The sequence below is a fragment of the Balaenoptera borealis genome (genome assembly GCF_965194805.1).
Source record: "Balaenoptera borealis genome assembly, chromosome: 16".
Lineage (NCBI taxonomy): Eukaryota > Metazoa > Chordata > Mammalia > Artiodactyla > Balaenopteridae > Balaenoptera > Balaenoptera borealis.
Genome location: NC_138872.1, coordinates 79653847 through 79675172, shown reverse-complemented (window position 1 = coordinate 79675172; position 21326 = coordinate 79653847). Strand labels below are relative to the sequence as shown.

Genomic DNA, 21326 nt, shown 5'->3' with positions numbered 1-21326 from the left:
TCTCTTTGAGCTCTGTACTTGCTCAATTGCCTACGTGATGTCTCCACTTCATGTCCAAGAAGTACAGGCATCCAGACTTAATGTGTCCAAAACAGGTCTCTTGGTTTCCCTCTCACCCAAATCTGTCCCTCCCCTGGTTTTCTCCATCGCAGTAAATGGCACCACCACCACCCACCTGGGTGCGGAGCCCCAAACCTGGGAGTCGTCCTTGGTTCCTCTCCCTCCCCCTCCACATGCAACCTACCAGCAAGTCCTGTCAACTCTCAGTCTCTAAAACATAGCCTTAACCTTTCCACTCTTCCATCTCCCTAACCTAGTCTAAGCCACTGTTTTCTCTGCTGAGCTACTGCAGAAGCAGCTCACCTATATTGTATGCAAGTATGTGTTTTAGAATTATCCCGTGGCGGGGCAGGGAGAACAGGAAAGAGTATTGCTGAGACAAGTCTGGCCACGAGTTGGTAGTTGATGGAACAACATGAAAGGCACATGGTGGGGTTCACTGTACCAGTCTCCATCCTTCTGTATATGTTTTACATTTTCCATAATAAAAAGTTTAAAAAGCAAAAAATACGAGCCACCTTACTGAGTCTAGTTGCTTCCACTCTGCCCATCTTCAATGCATTCAGCCTCGACATATTGTAAAAATGTAAATGACGACATGTCAGTTCCGCATCTTCCACTGGCTTCCTTTGGACTTGGAGTAATACCCAGACACCTTCCCCTGGCCCGTGGGCCGCAGGCGTAATGTTCCTTGCCTATTTCTCCAACCTCACCTCATGACTCTCTCCCGGTCGAAAGTTACTTCCTGAGAGTAGCCTTTGCTGCTCACCCTTAGTCTTTATCACTAAGTCGCCCTGTGTCATTTGCTTTATGATCGGGTCTTTTCTTGTTCATTAGTTTGTCTCTTCCCCCCATGAGGTAAGCAGGGACCTTGTGTGTCTGTGCACCACTGTGTCTCCAGCACCTGTAACAGAGCCTGGGGTCCATTATGGGTGCTCAGCAAATATTTCTTGCAATAATAAATAAAATAATTAATGAGGAGGAGGAATAGCCAAGAACCAACCCTTCCTTTAGCGAGATTGTACCTTTTCCTGCACAATAATAACCCTAAGTTATACCAACCCCTCAAAAATGCCAGAACCATTGTATTTGGTTCCTGCCTAGACTTCCAGAGAACTGGGGTTGAAGGAGATGGGTTACAACTGGATTAGAATGTATCATATAGATAGACTAAACATGAGAGTTGTCCTTTTCTTTCCATTGTTTCTCTTTTTATTTATTGAAATAGAGTTGACATACACTGTTAGATTAGTTTCAGGTATACTACCTAGTGATTTGACATTTGCATACATCACGAAATGATCATCACAATAAGTCTAGTAATCATCTGTCTCCATACAAAGTTATTACAATAATACTGACCATATTCCTCATGCTGTATATTATATCCTGTGACTTATTTATTTTATAACTGGAGGTTTGTACCTCTTAATCCCCTTCACATATTTCACACCCCCCAACCTCCCCTCCACTCTGTCAACTACCTGTTTATTCTCTGTATCTGTGAGTCTCTTTTCATGTTATTTTGTTTGTTTTGTTTTTTAGATTCCACATTTAGGTGAGATCATATGGTGTTTGTCTTTCTATGACTTACATCACTTTTCAGAATACCTTCTGGATCTACCCATGTTGTTGCAAATGGCAAGATTTTGGGGTTTTTTTTAATAGCTGAGTAGTATGTTTTTAGTTAGTGATTTATCAGAGGAACGTAAGATAAGCCCTACTCCCATTTAGGCATTTGGACCGTAAAGTATCATTCATTTCCAGTAGAGGGTCCCAGTGAGAAAGCATAAAAGCCATTGGGATAGATGGATGAACGAGAGGATGGAAAAATTAGAACAGAGACAAGGGTGAAATTGAGGACTGGGTAAGCGATGGATAACATAGACAATGAGTCCTGGCCCACAGAGGAAAGGGATTAGGTTGACGTGAGACCGTTCTCAGGTCCCTGCTCAAAGCAAAGGCCACTTTCCCCACAGGTTAGGGTGCTGGAGCTAGAAAACGAACTGCAAAAGGAGCGTCAAAAACTGGGAGAGCTTCGGAAAAAGCATTACGAGCTCGCTGGTGTCGCCGAGGGCTGGGAGGAAGGTGAGCCTGGCTGAGGACTGGCACAGCCCCCAGGGAGGGAGGTGGGGGGCTGCTGTGTGATGAGGGCCTCCCCCTCCCATACAGCGGAACCAGGAACTTCTCCCTCCTCCCTTCTATTCACAGGGCATCTTTTTTCTCCAGTGGTGAATAACCCGCAAGCCCCAAACTGGGGTACACTGTGGTGAATAGAAAGCTTTTGTGGTCATCTTTCAAGACCTGAATGTTGACCAGTAGACTGAATGGTCACTCACTCACCCCATTGCCTTCCAGACCCAGTTAGCCTGGTTTTTCTCCCCAGGAGTTTAGTTTCAGGCCAGCATCAAGTTGAGTAGTGAATGAATGAATAGTGGTCAGTGAAGGTCCAGCAGACAGGGCAAGTGAAATCCAAGCTTCTGGCTGCCTAGAGCCAGCGATGGGTAGCAATGGCGAGAGATAGAAAGGGTCAGGAGCTAGAAACAGTGGGAGTGGAGTAAGGTTCACCCCACCAGCCCAGGGACTCTTGGTCGCCCAGAGTCTGTGCGGGCTGCTTTTCTGAACATCCAAAGGGGCCAACTTGATCACAAGCAAGATCGTGATTCTCATTGGGCTCACTGACTCTGGGAACCCAGAACAGATGCCGCCCAGACATTCCTGGACACCTGACCCAGGAATAGGTGGTTATGATAATGTATTTTAGAGCCCACCCTGGCGGCCGTTTCTGTTGGCTAGATGAGTGCGTGCGTGCACCAAACACTATGAAACATAACTGACTGTTGTCTTTTAGGAACAGAAGCATCACCACCTACGCTGCAAGAAGCGATCACCGAAAAAGAATAGAGTCACACCGACATCCCACAGGTCAGAGTGTAAATCCTTGCTGCCCATCTGTGTGTGTGTGTGACTCCCCCAGTCACGGGCCAGACCCTGGGGGTCCACGCCACGCCCGTCATCCAGTGCTGAGGACCTGCCCGGCCTTCCAGAGACTCCCTCCACAGCCCATGTTCTGTGTTCTTTCACTACCCCCGCCGACCGCCAAGAAGAGGGGAGCCCAGGGCCACCCTGACAGAGGGGACCTCCTTCCAGGTCCTGCCTGTTTTACCCCCAACAGTTGGTGTCCTTGTTGGGGGGTGGGGTGGGAGGCTTGTTGCTACCGCTGTTGAGCTGGAGAGCGAAGATCTTACGCGTTTTCTTTTCTGTTTTCTTCTCAGCCTTTTCCGTTTCATCATTTGCACAAACTTGTGAACACTGGGGGACTGGTGGATTCCAAACCGTGACCCGACCCTGAGGCTGCACGGAGTCGGAAGAAGAGTAGGAGTGTCCTGGCTGAGAACGCCAAGGCAGTGCCCCCCTCTTTTGGCAGTTCCATGGATTCCCACTGCTTCTTATGGTGGTCGGGTCTTTTTTTCCCAAGTTTCACTCACATAGCCAACACTCCCAGGGGATCGCCCCTGAAGCCCTGAGCTATTGGGGGCCCCTAACCACAGCAGCTCACAGCAATGGTGCTGCCTAGGCTTCGCCACGGTGCTCCCCGCCGGCCCCCCGAGCCAAGTGTCCTGCTGAGCGAGTATGGGTCGGCCGAGGCCACTCCCCGGGGTCGGGCGGAAGGAGAGCGAGTGCCTTGCCTTCTAAAGCTGGAGCCCAGCCGAAAGCCTCTGCCCACCTTCACAAGTGAGGGGCGACAGAGAGAGGGAGAGGAAGGGTGCACACAGCCCAGGTCTTCAGGAGACCACCTTTCTTGGAAACTCCTTGTGACCGGGCTGAAAAGCCTTATCCCATGCTTGAACCCAGCCGGTGAGAGTAGCCACACTTCCTCCCCCCAGAAGGAATCTTCCATGGCCCGTCAAGTTGACACCTCCCTTCATACCCAGGCAGGGCCCTAAGAGGGAACACGTGAGGGGTTTCCAATCCCTTTCTCCAAATGTCTGCCTTGGCATCCTCTTGAATCTCAAGAAGATAGTTCCGTGTTCTACCTAACCGACAGACCCAGAAGATCAGGCCAACTTGCTCCCAGCAGGAAAGACCCTGGGCTTGGTTTGGTACCTTGACTATTATGACTAATCCCCATCAGCAGCAGTGCTGGCAGCAAGCAGGATTTCAGGTGTGACTATGGCTAGGCTTGCGTTGCTGCCTGAGTACATCCGTCTTCAAGAATCGGAAACAAGACCTAGAGGCCATCCCGATCTGTCATTGCCGGTTTGGATCTTGAAGCAAGAAAGTTCCTCAGAGCATCTGGGTCAGGGAAAACAAGAGAGGGGGACTACTGGCTCTGACCCCTTCCAACCACACATCCCGGGCCCTGGCTGCCTTGTGGACAGGATGAGGACAGAAGGAGCATGAACGATGTCCTGGGGATGGGCAGCCCGCCAGCACTTCTTCACCTCCAGATGGACCCCAGCATTTAAGTGACCTTCCCATCTTGGACAAACAATGTCTTCCTTTATCTGTAGCGATTCATAGGTAGTAGCCAACAAGCACTTCCCAGGACCTGTCCCCAGGGACCATTGCTGAGTGTCGCTACGTGACAGGTTGTGAGACTCTCGTTTGATCACTGTGAATCAACTTTCTCTCCTTCCTAAGCCCCCACCGCCAACTCCCTTTCTCTGCAATTTCTAACTAGGGCACTCAAAAAGCTGCGTCCCATTAGCTCAGATTATGAGACTCAGACGTGTGATCTCCATACTGGGCTAACGAGATAGCAGCAGTGGAAATTGACCGGTCTTACGTTTACTGCTTCTTTGTGCTCAACTATTTTTCCACCCAAGCCTCAGAAGGAATGATGTGTAGCACCCCTGGCCCAGCTGTGCCAGTTAAGCCAATTGGTGTGTTCTCAGCGTGGGTCAACATTTCCAAAGGTGGCTGGTCCTCACTTCCAGAATCTCAGCCATTCAGACTATTGTGCTCCAAATTACCAATGGGGGAAAAATCTAGTATATGGGACCAGATTAGGATTCCCTGAGTAACACTCCCTCTAAAAAGAAGCCACAGTCATTTTTAAAACCTTCATGGGCTTCTCCGGAGTAATAAAACAGTTAAGAAAGCACTTAAACAGGAACACAGGCTAATTCAGTCTCACATGAGGAAATATATGTCAGAATTAGTATAATTACTTTCATAATCGCTTGACTTAGAAGCTAGTCCGTTCTCTAGCGCAAATCAAAATGTCGTACCTTGGCTACTCTAAAAATGAGTGTGCTATCCTGGGTGTGAAATGCCTTGGTTAAAACAGGAATCACATCCTCAGGCTAAAAATGAACCTCACAGCCTTTTAAATTAGTCACTGAGCATCATTCGTGACTTGAGTCTCATGGGTCAGTGTAAATGGGTCAGAGCAAGGCAGGACAACAATGAAGTGATGGCTTAGGGTTGACGAGAGGCCGAAATACAGCTGTATCCAGTATTTTAATTGTGTAGCACAGTGTCTCATATCTCTAGAGTAAGGAAGGATATGAGTGTACATAATAAGGAACAAAAATTGAAGGAAAGACCTACCTTTGTGGGGTTATTTATATCTGAGCACGGAGTTTCAATGAGACTCGAATTTAGATCGTTTGCTGATTCTGCTGCCCACAGCAGGATCCCTAGGATCCTACCTGAATTTGAGTCCCTGACCCAGTGGCTGGAAGAACCACTGTCCAGAGCATCCTTTCTTGGAAGTGTCTGGGCTGCCAAGGCAGAGAGCAGGGTTTACACCGGGTACCACGGGGATCACGAGCGCGTGTCTCCAGGCCGGTTGGTTTGCTTCGGCCTCTCACTGAGAAGCCGGTTCTGGGCTCACACCTGGGTGCTGCTGCCTGCTTCTTGGGCAGCTCCTTAGTCTGGATCTCCTGGCTCCACTTACCTTGGTCTTTACCAAGTGGTGGTATTCTTGCTACCTTCTACCACCTTTCTGCGTCTCTGGAAATCCTTTCTGCCAGTGAAAGCCTTCAGTCCTGGCATTGGCCTTCCAACCAGACTGGCTTTGCCCTCTCTCCACCATCCTCGGTCCTCCAGAGACCGCGCTGCCTGTTGCATAGAAAACCACCACCTCAGGCCTGCCAGCCATCAACACAGCAAACCGGGCCAGCTGAATACTGCTCACATCTCCCAGGTCCAGACCAAATACAGGATTAGCAACCCACAGTGGCAACTTGGCCTCTCACCCCAGGAGCCAAAGCAACATGAAACAATTGGTCAAACGTCGTTGGGTCCGATTCTGAGAGTAGGTGATTTCCAGACATGTCTTTCAGGTGACCCTCAACTACCTCAGGTTTGAAGGCCCTAAATTAGGCTGATTACTACTCACAGGGACAAACTGAGGGGGTTCAGATAAATCTTGGTGATAATGCAATTGTCTCAGACTTACAACAAACTCTCACATTTAGGTTTTCAGGGATGGGATTGGGTTTTTTCTTCTGTTTTTAACCTTTTCCCCAATTTTCCATTAGAATAGTTCCTATAAATGAATTTCATTTTTCACTGAGTGCCTACCTTCCCAGGGCAGGTAGCCACTGGCTTTGTTTCCTTCCAACAGTACTTTTATTATGGTATTAAGACTTTTCTTTGTATAATACATTGCATCTGTGTTTTCAATTTTTCAATAAATATTTCAACCTGGCAATGGAGAGTAGTGGTGATAACTGACCAATCAAAGTGGTTTTGAGGTCTGGGGTTTCAGTGAAAAGCCTACATTTATATCCCAAGGTTCACTGAATCCACTTAGCTCTGCACCTCTGGGACTATGTCTTAAAAACAGGACATTTTCTGAAGCGTAAAACTATTGCATTTCCCTTGCTACTCTAGAAAAAATAAACATTAGTTTGCACCCCTTAGCACTTTTCCATCCTCTGTACACTCTCTTGTCCTTGGGAGTGATCAAACAGACAGTGTCTAAGTGTTCAATATAGTACTGTAATTTATCTAGAAGGCCAGGTCACTGCATGAAATCTGGGGTCTTGAGCTATGGATATTCCCTTCTCCACCCTAAAGATGTAAAAATAATCTGCCATCTTAAAAATGCATGGGGCAAATTCTGCTCAGGGCCAGAAGCTGCCAAGCATAAGGGGATTCAGAGCAAGCCAGTCACAGCTACCAGAGGATCTGCAGAGGGAGCTGACAGAATGGGGCCGACTGCATGGTGACTTTCCCTGGCAGGATCGTCTGTAACCTCATGCTGCCAGTGTGTTAAGCCCAGGGGACCTGCAAGGGAGGAAGGGAGATGGGGAAGGCCTGGGGTTGGCAATCAGGAGAATTGCCCAAATGACTCATAAAGGACAGAGAGAATGAAGCAAGCCATCGGTAGAGTCTATAACTAAGGAGGTCAAATAACCAGGAAAACTGAAGGAAAATAGTGTTGAAAGTGCCCAGTGGGGAAGATGATCTGGATGAATACAGAAAATGGGAAACACTTGCCTACAGCTGTGTTTTTCTGCTCTCTCTAGCAGGATACAAAGGTGAGCCCGCTCCATTTGAAGCCCCGCTGATAGAATGGACGGTTCTTGCTCACAGCCCTCTTGCATGTCACTCCTGGAGCTTGAGTGTGAAACTGAGAGGTCCAGAAAGCCAAGCAGAGGACTACCTGGAGAAAACAGGGGCCCCAGGCTTTGAAGTGCCTTCTCCCGAAACCTGCACATGACGTTGACCAGATGCCCCAGAGGCTCTGGTACTTACCCCCTTAGGGGTCTTCCCAGGGCCCTGTGGCCAGGCCCCAGTTCTAAGAGGGCAGCCTGGGTGGCTGGTCACTCTGGCCAGTGGAGTATTTCTTGCGGGGAATCGTGAGATCAGGCCACCAGAATGTTTTATGGCTAACAAGCCATAGAGAAGGAAGGAGGGGGAGTTAGGGTTTATACAGACAGGAGCCACATTTGTTTGGGACCCAGAGGTGGCCCTGGCAAAGTGAAAATGAACAAAGGGTTGAAATGGGCAAGTGGGAGGGTAGCCTAGATGAAATTGAAGCCAAGGGCATATAGCCAAAATATCCTACATACTATACTGTTGTGATTTAAAGCCAGTGAGGTTTAACCTTGCTCACCATGGCTGTACTCAGCCTCTAACACATTACCCAACGTATGTTTAAACATTTTGGAGTGAATGAACTCTTTTTACACCCCATGCTTAGTTATACACATATTTTATGCATCCGTTCATTGCGCAGGCTCTGAAATTTCCAGTGAAGCCTTTCCGTTCCCTGTCCTTACATTAACATATTCATTAGTCGTTGTTAAGTGTCTACTCTACCAGGCACTGGGAACACGGTGGAGAGCAAAAATAGACATGGTCCCGCCCTTCTGGAGCTTACAGGCTACAGGAGGAGACAAACAGGACAATCAAATAATCACAGTAACAAGTGTGTAACGACAACTGGAGGAAGTGCAGTAAAGGAACGGGACAGAGTTCTCTGAGAGCATGTAAGGATGCCACTTGGGTGGGGTACAAAGGGAATTTCGTTTTTACCTGGACTGTTTTCTTTTGATGGGGTTCAGGACATGCTACCCCCAAATATAGCACTTTGGCCTATGGAATATTTGAAACTGAAGGAAGTTGAGAATGGCATACGGAGGAGGGACTTTCTGACCTTCCTCTGAAGCAGATAATGTGAGAGGTGCCCTCCTTGTACCCAGAGGAAAGGAACCTCCTTATCTCCACGTGAGGGATGCCGAGAGGAATCTGAGCAGACCTCGCTGTTTCCCCAGTTTCCTACGCTCAGCTCATGTCCTTTCGTCCTCTCCCATTTTCCCTTAATTCTCCGCTCTTTATCCAATCGAGCATAAAAACACTCAGGTGTGACTGCCTCTTTAGGTCTTCATTCCCTTATGAAGGCTCCCACATCACATAGAACTTACATCAAAGACATTTGTGTGCTTTTCTCTTGTTAGTCTTTTGTTACAAAGGCCCCAGCTGCGAACATAGAAGGGTAAAGGGAAATGACCTTTTCCCTCTGTTATAGTTTCTGGCAACCACAGAGGGATGGCTGGGACACCTCATTGGATCTGGGGCCTGTAGATAGGATCCTGGGAAAACTAACCAAAACCAGTGAAAGGTAAGAATGTACTACCAAAGTCAGCTCTCCCGGATCTCCATCTGTAGGGCCCAGTTGAGAGAGCAAGGTAAAAAATATCTCCTTGTCCCTTCCTTTTCAAATTCAGATTAGCACGAGAAAAACATTTGTCAAAATTAATTCTTTGGATTGTGGGACTTCCCTTGTGGTCCAGTGGTTAAGACTCTACACTCCCAATGCAGGGGGCCCGGGTTCGATTCCTGGTCAGGGAACTAGATCCCACATGCATAACCCCAACTAAGAAGTCCGCATGCCACAACTAAAGATCCCACGGGCCGCAACGAAGATCCCATGTGCCACAACTAAGACCAGGCACAGCCCAAATAAATAAATAAATAAATATTTTTAAAAAATTATTTGGATTGTGACTCTGGTTAAATTTGGTTTGGGGGACCCATTGGTTATTGATCTTGCTCTCCTGTTTGTCAGCTCCTGCTTTCCTGTTTGTCTTGTTTTGTGTCCTGGGGGCTTGTCTTGGCTTTCCTCCTGCCAAAGCATGAAAATTGTCAGTTCTTGCCTGTGCAGGAGGCCAACCAGCGGGTAGGGTCCCCAAGAATATGGCTGCACAGAAATGTGGGCTGCACCTCATTTGCAGCTAACATCCTGCCAATTGTTCCCAGCTCTCTGGGGGAAACAGTGATCTTTCTTTCTTTCTTTTGGCTCTCTTTGGGAGTGGCTCCAGATCATAGGAGGACTGCATACTTGCACCCTCTGTGCGGAGGCCTCTTGTGTCCTCTGTTAAGTCATAAACAGCTTTTACTGGTTTTGGTTTTGAGTCAGTTGGCATAGGTATGACTTTGGTTTTAAAAAAGGAAAAAAGGAGGAGGTAGTCAACACTGCCAGGAATATTTGTTGTTTATCTCAGCTGATGATAAGATATTTGAAAGAATTTTTTTCGAGGGGAGTTCCCTGGCGGCTTCATGGTTAGGTCTCGGTGATTTCATTGCCATGGCCTGGGGTCAATCCCTGGTTGGGGAACTAAGATTCCTGCAAGCCGCACCAAAAAAAAAAATTTTTTTTAACGAGCTCTGTTGTCAGAAGTTGGCTTAATTGGAAGCTCATATTCAGACCCTGATAGGAGCTGTTTTTTAAGGCGTCTCTTGTTTGTGTGGCCCTGCTGCTCCCTGGGAACTGCCGTCAACTGAAACCCCCTTCTCGAGCCCCTGCCAACTGTGTGGTGCACCAGACCTGTCTTCCTCCTCCTTCTTTTTTTTTTTTTAATGTTTTTTTAATTTAATTTTATTTATTTATTTGTGGCTGCATTGGGTCTTCGTTGCTGCGCGCGGGCTTTCTTCTAGCTGCGGCGAGTGGGGGCTGCTCTTCGCTGGGGTGCGTGGGCTTCTCATTGCGGTGGCTCCTCTTTTTGTGGAGCACTGGCTCTACCCGCACAGGCTTCAGTAGTTGTGGCTCGCGGGCTCTAGAGCGCAGGCTCAGTAGTTGTGGAGCACGGGCTTAGTTGCTCCGCGGCATGTGGGATCTTCCCGGACCAGGGCTCGAACCCGTGTCCCCTGCATTGGCTGGCGGATTCTTAACCATGGTGCCACCAGGGAAGCCCTGTCTTCCTCCTTCTTGTTGACATGATGCTGCTGAGGATAATTGGATCGTCACTGGATTCTTTGGGAAACATAAGATCTCCCCGAACTGGCCCCTCTTCAACCTCTCCCTTGCCATTGCTTCTGCTTCTTTTTCCCCTGTGCCTTCTTTGATCTTCCATCACTTCCCTTGAGTCCTCTGCTGTGACTCCCTTCAAGCCCCTGGCTCCTCCATCCTTCTGTCCACCTCTGCCAGACCTTGTTATACACCAGCCCCTCAGCCACTTGAACTTTAGGCCCCTGCTCTCAAGGGACTGAGGGTCCCCCAGTAGCAACTACCTGAGGCTGAAAAGGAAAAAGGCTAATTGCAAAAAGGCTGAATATTTTATCCACTCAGATGAGCTTTGGAGACATCCAGACAGCCTCTAGATGTCTCCTCAGTCACTCACCTAAGGCGTAGTTCTCAGCCTCCATAAGATTACCTGTCAGGTCAAGTGAAAATCCTAGAAACTTGCGCCACAAATATTGATAAAAAGAATTAGCCCTCATATTGAGCAGGTAACCTCAACTTGTCCCATTTGCCAGAAACGCAATTTGGTTAAAAATATAAAGTAGGTATAGGGACTTCCCTGGTGGTCCAGTGGTTAAGAATACACCTTCCAATGCAGGGAACGTGGGTTCGATCCCTGGAACTAAGATCCCACATGCTGCGGGGTAACTAAGCCCGTGCACTCTAGAGCCTGCACACCACGACTAGAGAGAAGCCTGTGCGTCACAACAAAGATCCTGCGTGCCGCAACTAAGATCCAACTCAGCCAAATAAATATTTTAAAAAATATATATAAAGTAGGTATAAACCAGTGAGTTTGTATTACTAAGTTTTACTGACTCATGCTTAAAATTATAAAATGAAAGCTCTAGGATCACTGCATTTGTCTGTATGTGTATGTCTATGCATGTATGTTATGTATAGGTGATATTTTTCTACCTTTGGATGGTATTACCAAATTAGTTATAAAATCCATTAAAGAAGTTCTATTTGAATTGGCTTAGAGATAAATGAGTGAGAAGTATAGAAACTAACCCAATTTTTTTTTTAAGTTCACATGATCTGGGATAAATATTTGGTAAATAAAGCTAGTCTTAAAATTGTTGGCAAAATAAAAATGGGCATGTCTTTGGAGTTGTCAGCATTAAATATAATGCAGACATACAATTTTTTCCTACCTAGGTTTATACTAAGTCAAACAAGCTTAAGTTATCTCTACTAGATACTTAAGATTATAAAACTATAAATCCAACCTAAGAACAATATTCACAATAGAAATGAATTGCTTGATGTGTCAAGCATGGCAATTTAAAAAAAATTATGTTTAACTTTGAAGGCTCTTTGCTTCTGCGATATTTTTGATACGTGCCTGATTTGTCAACAAGAAAAATAACTTGAGATGATGGCTAGCTTTGTTTATTGTCTCATGACATTTTCACAAGCAAGTCAAGCATTGCTAATTCAAAAGTGTTAAGAACAAGAGAATTAAATAGACACGAATGAAAAAAGTTTATAAATAAACTTTTCAACAATAATTTTGTTTTCTAATATGTCTACTTAAAAATAGGTTCAAAAACCTTTTGACAACTTGAAACCTTAAAGCTGTTCTAAGTTAAGTGATATTCAAGGAATATCTAGATCATTTCCAAATAAGGTAAAATACTGAAACATTAATTGCTGACCATAAGTTTATATATTTGGGGCTTCTTAAATTCTACAGAGACAAAAGATATTCGGGTTTATTAGTGAACATGAATTTTGCCACATGGAAAATTGTACTGTGACAACAAGATCCTACTGTATAGCACAAGGAACTATCTTCAGTATCCTGTAATAAACCATAATGGAAAAGAATAGGAAAAAGAATATGTATATATACGTATAACTGAATCACTTTGCTGTACACCAGAAACTAAGACAACATTGTAAATCAACTATACTTCAATTTCTAAAAATTGAAAATTGTACTATAAGGAAGCATATACCCATAAAAAATTATGAGAGTATATTTGTAAAATGTATTAATCTTCTACAGAATGATAGTATGTGGCAGACAGTTCACAATTGCTTACTTCCTAGTGTTCACAGAAAAATAAAGATTATTAATGGGTAAAAATTATAATCAACATATGTAAATGAAACTACTAGAAACCATAAGGATGAAGTGAAACAGCTATATATGCCAAACATGCAAAGTATGAAGGACATATTTTTGTTAAGGGAAAAAGAGAAATTCTGTCCTAAAATAGAATGACTGGTTGTTCTAGAATGAGGTGGAGGAAAAGAGTAGGACAAAACCTAAATGGATTTTTTTTTTAATTGTTGAAGATTTGTGGGAAAGGAATCTTATTTTGTGTGGTCAAAGCTGGCTAAGATTGGACAGATTTATTTATAAGGTTTCTTTTTTTTTAATTAGCTTTAGTGTTAATTGTACACTGATACACACCTAAAATTTGGTTTTCTCTCTCTGTTAAAATGACAGATTTCGTAGATTATTGGTCTGTTCTTAATAAGAAATTGTAAAAAAAAAAGAAAAGAAAAGAAAAGAAAAAAGATTTATCTTTTAAGTAATCTGCCTGGGAAACCAGATTTTGTGTTTTGTAATTATTTTCTGTGCTTCATGTTGTCTTTATCAGGTCTTTGATTGAGTCTTCTCAGTATCAAAAGAGCTAAGTTTTGTTCACACCCATGTGACCTTCTGTATTTGCCTTTAAAATCTTTTATTGTCACTTAGGTTAAATAGATGACTAAGGGACATCCCTGGTGGTGCAGTGGTTAAGAATCCGCCTGCCAATGCAGGGGACATGGGTTTGAGCCCTGGTCCGGGAAGATCCCACATGCCATGGAGCAACTAAGCCCGTGTGCCACGACTACTGAGCCTGCACTCTAGAGCCCGCGAGCCACACCTACTGAAGCCCGCGTGCCACACCTACTGAAACCCGTGCACCTAGAGCCTGTGCTCCGCAACAAGAGAAGCCACCTCAGTGAGAAAGCCCGCACACAGCAACGAAGAGCCAATGCAGCCAAAAGTAAATAAATAAATAAATTTATATATATATTAAAAAAATACAGATGCAAAGCAGATGTAGGTGAGATCAGTTACCAAAAGTAGAGTGGGATTGAGTGGAAAGTTTGTGGCAGACCATAGGAAGTTTGGGGGAAATGTAGTTAATAGGACAGCAAGGTCACAAGAATGGATAAAAGAACTTCCAGTCTACAGTAGGAAGGAGCACAAAGCTGTGAGAAAGTACACATTTGTGGAGGAGTTGAGAGCACCGTTCTTTGCTTTTCACCAGCCATGTTTGGAATCTCTGCAGCCAGACTGGAGAAAGCACACAGCCTGGTTTAGCGAGGGATGGAAACTGGCAAAAAGGGCAAAGTGAAAAATCACTGAGGTGAGAGTTGAAATAATTGGTCATAATATCCAAGCTACTTGGGGACAGAAGAGAAGCCCAGAATGCTGCTGGTTAGAGCAAGAGCGCCCTACAGGCTGGATTAAGGATGAAAGTGTATTTGAAGTAGAACTGGAGGAATGTGAACTATTCTCAATAAAATGAAGGCGCGAGAGGAGTGACAGAATCAGAGTTTGAAGGAATTTCAGAGTTTGAAAGCCACCAAAAGGGCTTTTCTTTAACCCTCAGACTAGTAGAACAGGTATTAGCTGTTCAGTTTGGGCTAGATCTTGTAATAGAATTATTGTAATGGAGGAAATCCTCTTAGCAATTGTTTAAATAAGTGCCGGTTCTAAATGCACCGTTTTCCAGGCAGTCTTTATAACGATCTGAGTAGCTTACAAAGAACAAAACAAAATCCAGCCAGCCAACCATGGGGAATCTCCAGCTGTGTGCGGGTGCTCTCTTCCTGGCGGGGGTGGGGTGGGGTGGGGGGTTGTCCCAGAAAAACCTTGCACCTGCAAAGGGCAGAGCAGAGAGGGGATTAGGGCTCTCAAAGAGCCACAGCCTTGGAGGAACTCACACTGTAGGGAGCGTGGGTTACTGGGACTGAGTAGATGCCTCCTCCTGTAGAAAAGAGTCACTGAATAGGATTCCCCCGGTCTGCAACGTGGTGATGCAGCGAGCCTCACCAAGCGCTCTTCCGGCTTCCACCTAAGACTCTGCCCGCCCACTGCGGGCAGAGAGTGGCCTACCCCGTTGCCTGGCAACCGACTGCGTCTCGCCCCTCAGGCGGGAGTCGCCCACAGTGACGTATGATGCACGCAGAGCATGCTGGGACCACGCGGTTTCGGGTTGCCTCTGGGCGGTTTGGTCCCGGAGGCCGGGGACAGGTCCTCGCGGCCCAGACTGGCACACGTCGGGCCCTCGCGGGCCGCAGCCGCCTGGACTGCCCTGTTGCGGGAGCCGTGGCCCGGCCATCACCTGGAGGTGCGCAGTCGGGTAAGCCCCTTACACGCCCTCAGGCCGCCTAGGCCCTGGGCGTCTCCCAGGCTCCTCTCTGAGCTGGTCACCCGCGGCTTCCGACTCCGACGAGGTGGTGGACGCAGAGCCGTGTGTGTGTGTGTGTGTGTGTGTGTGTGTGTGTGTGTGTGTGTGTGTGTGTGTGTGTGTGTGTGTGTGTGGTGGGGGGTGGGGGGGGAGTGGTGAAGCACGTCAAATTTACAAGGCAGTTCAGCGCGTAGTCGGTGCACAGCATTTGTTGCTTAGTGATCGCCCCAGCCGTTCTTTCTTGGTCTTCGTCACTGGTTTCCATGCTCCCGCCTTGTGGGTCCCAAGATGCTGCTCCTGGAAGACATTCAGTCTTGTGTGCTTGCTGCTCCTTCCCTGATATCTGCTCCTCAGCTCGGCAACATGTCTCTGTTCAGGGTTCTGTTCTTGGCCCTCTTTTAACAGATGATGGTCTCATGTAACATCTCCTCAATTACCAGGGTGATTTAGATGGTTCCTTAAGCGCTCTCAACTAACAGGACTTCTAAGCTCTAGGGCTGCATTTTATCTGTCTGTAAGGCAGCTTTGTGTGCCTTTTTTCATACCTCAGACTCCTAAAATCTGAAGTCACAATGTTCACTTTCTGTCCCTATCTCCCACCTCTTGTGTGTTCACTAAACTCACCACAGTCACTAAAGCACGAAACTGTCAGATTTTACTCTTAACCACCCTTGTAGCCCCATCATTCTGTGAGGTGCCAGGTCCTATACAGCTGTCTCCATCGTTCTGTTCTTTGCATTCTTACTGCTCTCCCACAGGTACCCCAGGCTCTGTTTGGTTTCTTAATTTAGTTTTCTTTCTGCTCCTCAGGCTGGATAATTTCAAAGGACCTGTCTTCAAGTCTTCTGGTCTTTTATTTCTCAAATCTGCTGGTGAACCCCTCTAGTGAATTTTTCATTTCAGTTAATGTACTTTTCAGTCCAGAATTTTTGGTTGTTTCCTTTCTATAATTTTTTTAATAGATATTCTCATTTTGTTCATCTTTTATGTTCCTGATTTCCTTTAGTTTCTTTGTCCATGGTTTCCTAAGCTCATTGAGCATGTTTAAGATGGTCGATTTAAAGTTTTTGTTTAGGGACTTGCCTGGTGGCACAGTGGTTAAGAATCCGCCTGCCAATGCAGGGGACATGGGTTCGAGCCCTGGTCCAGGAAGATCCCACATGCCACGGAGCAACTGAGCCCGTGTGCCACAACTACTGAGCCTGCGTTCTGGAGCCTGAGAGCCACAACTACTACTACTGAGCCCACGTGCCTCAACTACTGAAGCCCGCGCGCCTAGACCCTGTGCTCCACAAGAGAAGCCACCGCAGTGAGAAGCCCGCGCACCGCAACAAAGAGTAGCCCCTGCTCGCCGCAACTAGAGAAAGCCCGCGCACAGCAGCGAAGACCCAATGCAGCCAAAAATAAATAAATAAAATAAACTTATATTTAAAAAAATAAAGTTTTTGTTTAGTTAGTCCATTGTCTGGGCTTCCTTAGGGATGGTTTCTGTCAAATTGTTTTTTTCCTTTGAATGGTCCATACTTTTCTGGTTTTTTTGTTTTAAAATTTTTTGTTGAGAACTGTACATTCTAAGTGTTATAATGTGGTAACTCTCAAAATATGATTCTTACTCATTAGGGATTGCTAGTTTTTGCTTGTTGAGGGTTGGAGCTGTTACTTTTACAAACTGTTTTTGCAAAGTGTGTATTCCTTGTTTTTCTGTGGTCACTGAAGTTTCTGTTCCATTTTCTCTGCAGTTAGTCAGTGACCTGACATAGATTTCCTTAAATGTTTGACTCTAAATAGGGAGGTAGGAGAGGGGTATTCTGTCTCTTTAAATCTGATAGATGCTCCCGGGAAAGGCAAAGCTGCCAGTAGGGTCACATCCAAGGCAAGCATCTGTGCTGATCAAACTGTGTAACCGCAAACTTTTTCTTTTTTTTGGCCCCGCGGCGTGGCATGTGGGATCTTAGTTCCCTGATCAGGGATGGAACCGGCGGCTAGTTCCCTGATCAGGGATGGAACCGGCGGTGCCCCCTGCAGTGGGAGCGCGGAGTCTTAACCACTGGACCACCAGGGAGGTCCCTGTAAGCCCAAACTTTTGGAGGACAGTGATTCCACCGTCTACTCTGGCATCAGCCAGCTTCTTCAGGAATGCAGGCTGCTATCCTGACAGCTGCAGCACGTCTGAGGAATGAGGGATATTGATTAGTTTGCACATGCTGCTCACTTGTGGAAGATCAGCAACCTTTCCCTTCATTGTTATAAGGACTCCTCTGGTTGTTAAAAGTTTCTGGTCATGTTCCAAGTTCCAAAATAGTTGATTTCAGTCTTTCTTTGTAGCTCAATGACTGCTTTGGTGAAGGGACAAAGCCCTAGTTCCTACTCTGCCATTTTGTGTGACATCACTCTGAGTCATATTTTAAAAAATACATATTCTGATAATCTCTTTTTTCTTAATTGGTCTGTTTAGATGATTTACATTTAATATACTTTTTGATTGGTTAGGATTTAAGTCTGCCATTTTACTTATTTTCTGTTTATTCCCTCTTTTTTTATGCCTCCTTTTCCCTTTTCTTGCCTTCTTATGGGATACTTGAACATTTTTTAGTATGTCATTTTAAGATGGCTATAGATTTTTAAAATATAGCTCTCTTTGTATAGGTTTTCAGTGGTTGCTCTTGAGATTATATTACACATACTTATGATAGGTTACTAGTATCAACCTTTTACCAGCTTAAGTGAATGTAGAAACTTTACCACCTTTAGGTCCCTTTTTTCTTCCTTTACGACATTATTGTCTTAAATTTTACCTCTACATACATTGAGAACCACGTGAGACAATGTTATAAGTTTGCTTTCATCCATCAAACATAACTTTAAAAATTCAAGAGATTATATCCACACAGATATTTACCCTAAAAATTGCTTTTTCTTCATTTCTGATGTTTCAAGCTGCTGTTATTTTCTTTTCATTTGGAGAACTTTCCTTTATCACTTCTTTCAGAGCAGATCTGATAGTGGCAAATCACTTCATTTCCTTCATCTCTTAATATCTTTATTTCACCTTCATTCCTGAAAGATATTTTCACTGGATACAGAATTATGGGTTGTCATTCTTTTCTTTCAGCACTTTAAAAATGTTTTGCCACTTTCTTCTCTCCTCCATGGTTTCTGATGGGGAATCTGTAGTTTTTCAAATTTTTCCTTCTCTGTAGGTAATACTTTGTTTCTCTCCAGCTGCTTTCAAGATTTTTCCTTTATTTTTAATTTTCAGACATTTGATTATGATGTATCTGGGTGTTGATTTATTTGAGTTTATTCTTTTAGGGTTTGCTCAGAATTTTGAATTGGTAGGTTTATGTCTTTTGCCAAATTTGGGAAGTTTTCAGCCATTATTTCTTCAAATATTTTTTGTGCACTGCACTCTTTTTCCTCTCCTTCTGGGACTCCAGTAACATGAGTGTTAGATCTTTTGTTATTGTACCATAGGTACTTATTCTTTTTTTTTTCTGTTTTGTCTCTTTTGTTCAGATTGGATCATATCTACTGATACATCTTTAGGTTCACTGATTCTTTCCTCTTAAATCTCCATTTTGCTATTGAGTCCATCCAGTAAATTTTTTACTTATTTTAATTTTTCGTTCTGAAATTTCCATCTGGGTTGTTAGATATTTTTCTTTGATGAGACTTTATATTTTTCAATATGTTTCAAGAGCGTTCATAATTATTTCTTGGAATATTTTTATGACAGCTGCTCTAAAATCCTTGTTCAATAATTCCAATATCTTTTTCACCTTGCAGGTGGCATTTGTTGATTGTCTTTTCTCATTTGAGTTGTTTTTCTTGGTTCTTAGTATGAGGAGTAATTTTTTATTTTATCATGGACATTTTGAATATTATGTTATGAGGCTCTAGTTTTTATGTAAATCTTCTATTTTAGCAGGAAGTCAATATCAATATGTTTATGTTCAGAATGCACATTCTGGTCCAATTTTGTGGGCTCTGGTTTGAAGATCAATTTCGTTTTCACAGCCTTTGCAGAGCAGTTCTGGCCTGCCCCACTTGCGTGCTACCTTGAGGCGGATTTGAAACCGCAGAGTATTCCACATTGTAGTTCAATTCCCAGAGCTTTTTCTGTGTTGATACTAGTTGGTTTCACACATGCACTGCTTGGGAAGGCATGACCAGTACTTCATACACATATTTAGAGAATCCCTTTTTCTAGCTCCCTACTCTCTATTTGAGAGGGGATGAGGTGCCACTTTTTCCAGTTATTCAATTAGTGCAGGTTGTGGATAGTCAACAGGGCTCCTCCCCACAGTCTCCAGTACCTGGTGGGGAGGGGAGAGATGCCACCTCTGCTTTGCTGGTACAAGATGGGGATGGTCAACAGGGCTTTGCCCCACAGTCTCTACAGTACCAGGTGGGGAGGAAGAAAGGTATGGGTTCTTTTGGGGTGTTTGCCTAGAGTAGGGTGGCTGTAAGCATCCTGCAGAGCTACCCTCCTCATGATCATTTGCTGGAGAGAGTGGGCTTTTTTTTTAATATTTATTGATTGATTGATTGATTGATTTAGCTGCGCTGGGTCTTAGTGATGGCACTCGGGATCTTCGTTGCTACGTGCGAGATCTTCGTCGTGTCATGCAGGATCTTTAGTTGCGGCATGTGGGATCTAGTTCCCTGACCAGGGATCGAACCTGGGCCCCCTGCATTGGGAGTGCAGAGTCTTAACCATTGGACCACCAGGGAAGTCCCAGAATGGGCTTTTTTTAGAGCTTGGTTTTTATGGTTTTTTTGTTTTGTTTTGTTTCGGGAGGGGCTTGTTGGCATTTTTCTAGTTGCAGACTGCTCTAACACCCAAGCCAAAATATATAGGAGGCAAAACAAACAAACAGACCACCCAGGGAACTCACCACTGAGTTGTCCCTTGAGGCCCCAGCCAGTCTGCCTTCTTTTCTCCACCTTTTGAGAGGTTTTTTGATAGTTGTATCATGTATTTTGAACAGGAATTTTGGTTGTAATTAGCAAGAGGAAGATGATGGAATGTGCATACTCCATCTTCTGTGGAACTGGAAACAACATAAAGCATTTAAAATTGTTTTCTTGATAAGTTTTAGAGCGTAACTTCTCATTTTAGTAACAGTACATTTGTTCCTGTGTAATGAAGAATCGTACCCATTTTGTGTATTATGTCTCATGGTCTCATACTGCAGTAGCCAGTAAAAACCTAACTCCAGTATACAACCCAGACCATCTTCCTAAAGAACTCTACTCTTCAGCCCCTCTGCCTTGGTACTCTGGGCTCATGAGACCTCTCCAGATCTTCTTCCTCGTTTCATCTGTCCATTTGGGCCCTCTTCTCCAGGTGGCCAGCTGTAGCCTTTCAACCCTTGATGAACTTATGGTAGGACTGTTGGGAAGATTAAATAAACTAATACATGTCAAGCACTTAAAGCAGCAGCAAGCATAGAATAAGCAGTCCTTAAATCATAGTAGTGGTTGTTATACCCTCAATTTGGCATAGCCTCAGCTTTAAGTAAAAGAAACCCAAACTGTCTATGGTGTCCCACCAAAGTAGGGAAGTCAGATTCTTGTCAGCTTCAGTTTGAGGATGAAATTCACTCATGCAAACATTTATTGAATGCTCACCATGTTGAGTATCAAAAGATGAACAAATAAGACACAATCCCTGTCTTCAAAGAGCCCAGAGACTAGAGTGGGGAGTAATGTATATGTGAATGAGCACAATTAAGTAAATAAATGCAATGAGGGGCTTCCCTGGTGGTACAGTGGTTGGGAATCCACCTGCCAATGCAGGGGACACAGGTTCAAGCCCTGGTCTGGGAAGATCCCACATGACGCAGAGCAACTAAGCCCGTGTGCCACAAGTACTGAGCCTGCGCTCTAGAGCCTGTGAAGCCACAACTACAGAGCCGCGTGCCACAGCTACTGAAGCCTGGGCGCCTAGAGCCCATGCTCCGCAACAAGAGAAGCCACCACAATGAGAAGCCTGCGCACTGCAAAAAAGAGTAGCCCCCATCGCCGCAACTAGAGAAAGCCGGTGCGCAAGCCCACGTGCAGCAATGAAGACCCAATGCAGCCAAAAATAAATAAAAATAAATAAATTTATATAAAAAAATAAATGCAGTGAAAATAGT

At 44.9% G+C, this 21326-nt stretch overlaps 1 protein-coding gene across 2 annotated transcripts in view; it reads left to right on the top strand.

Annotated features, from left to right (window-relative positions):
- The window catches only part of HIP1 (huntingtin interacting protein 1), a 152465-nt gene extending 145741 nt beyond the window's left edge, over nucleotides 1-6724 (top strand). For both annotated transcript variants that reach the window (XM_082360240.1, XM_082360241.1), the window contains exons 30-32: nucleotides 2040-2148; nucleotides 2912-2985; nucleotides 3336-6724. In XM_082360240.1, coding sequence (XP_082216366.1) covers nucleotides 2040-2148; nucleotides 2912-2964 — 162 coding nt within the window. In that variant the 3' untranslated portion in view covers nucleotides 2965-2985; nucleotides 3336-6724. The remainder of the gene's footprint in view (nucleotides 1-2039; nucleotides 2149-2911; nucleotides 2986-3335) is intronic.
- The last annotated feature ends 14602 nt before the right edge of the window (nucleotides 6725-21326 follow it).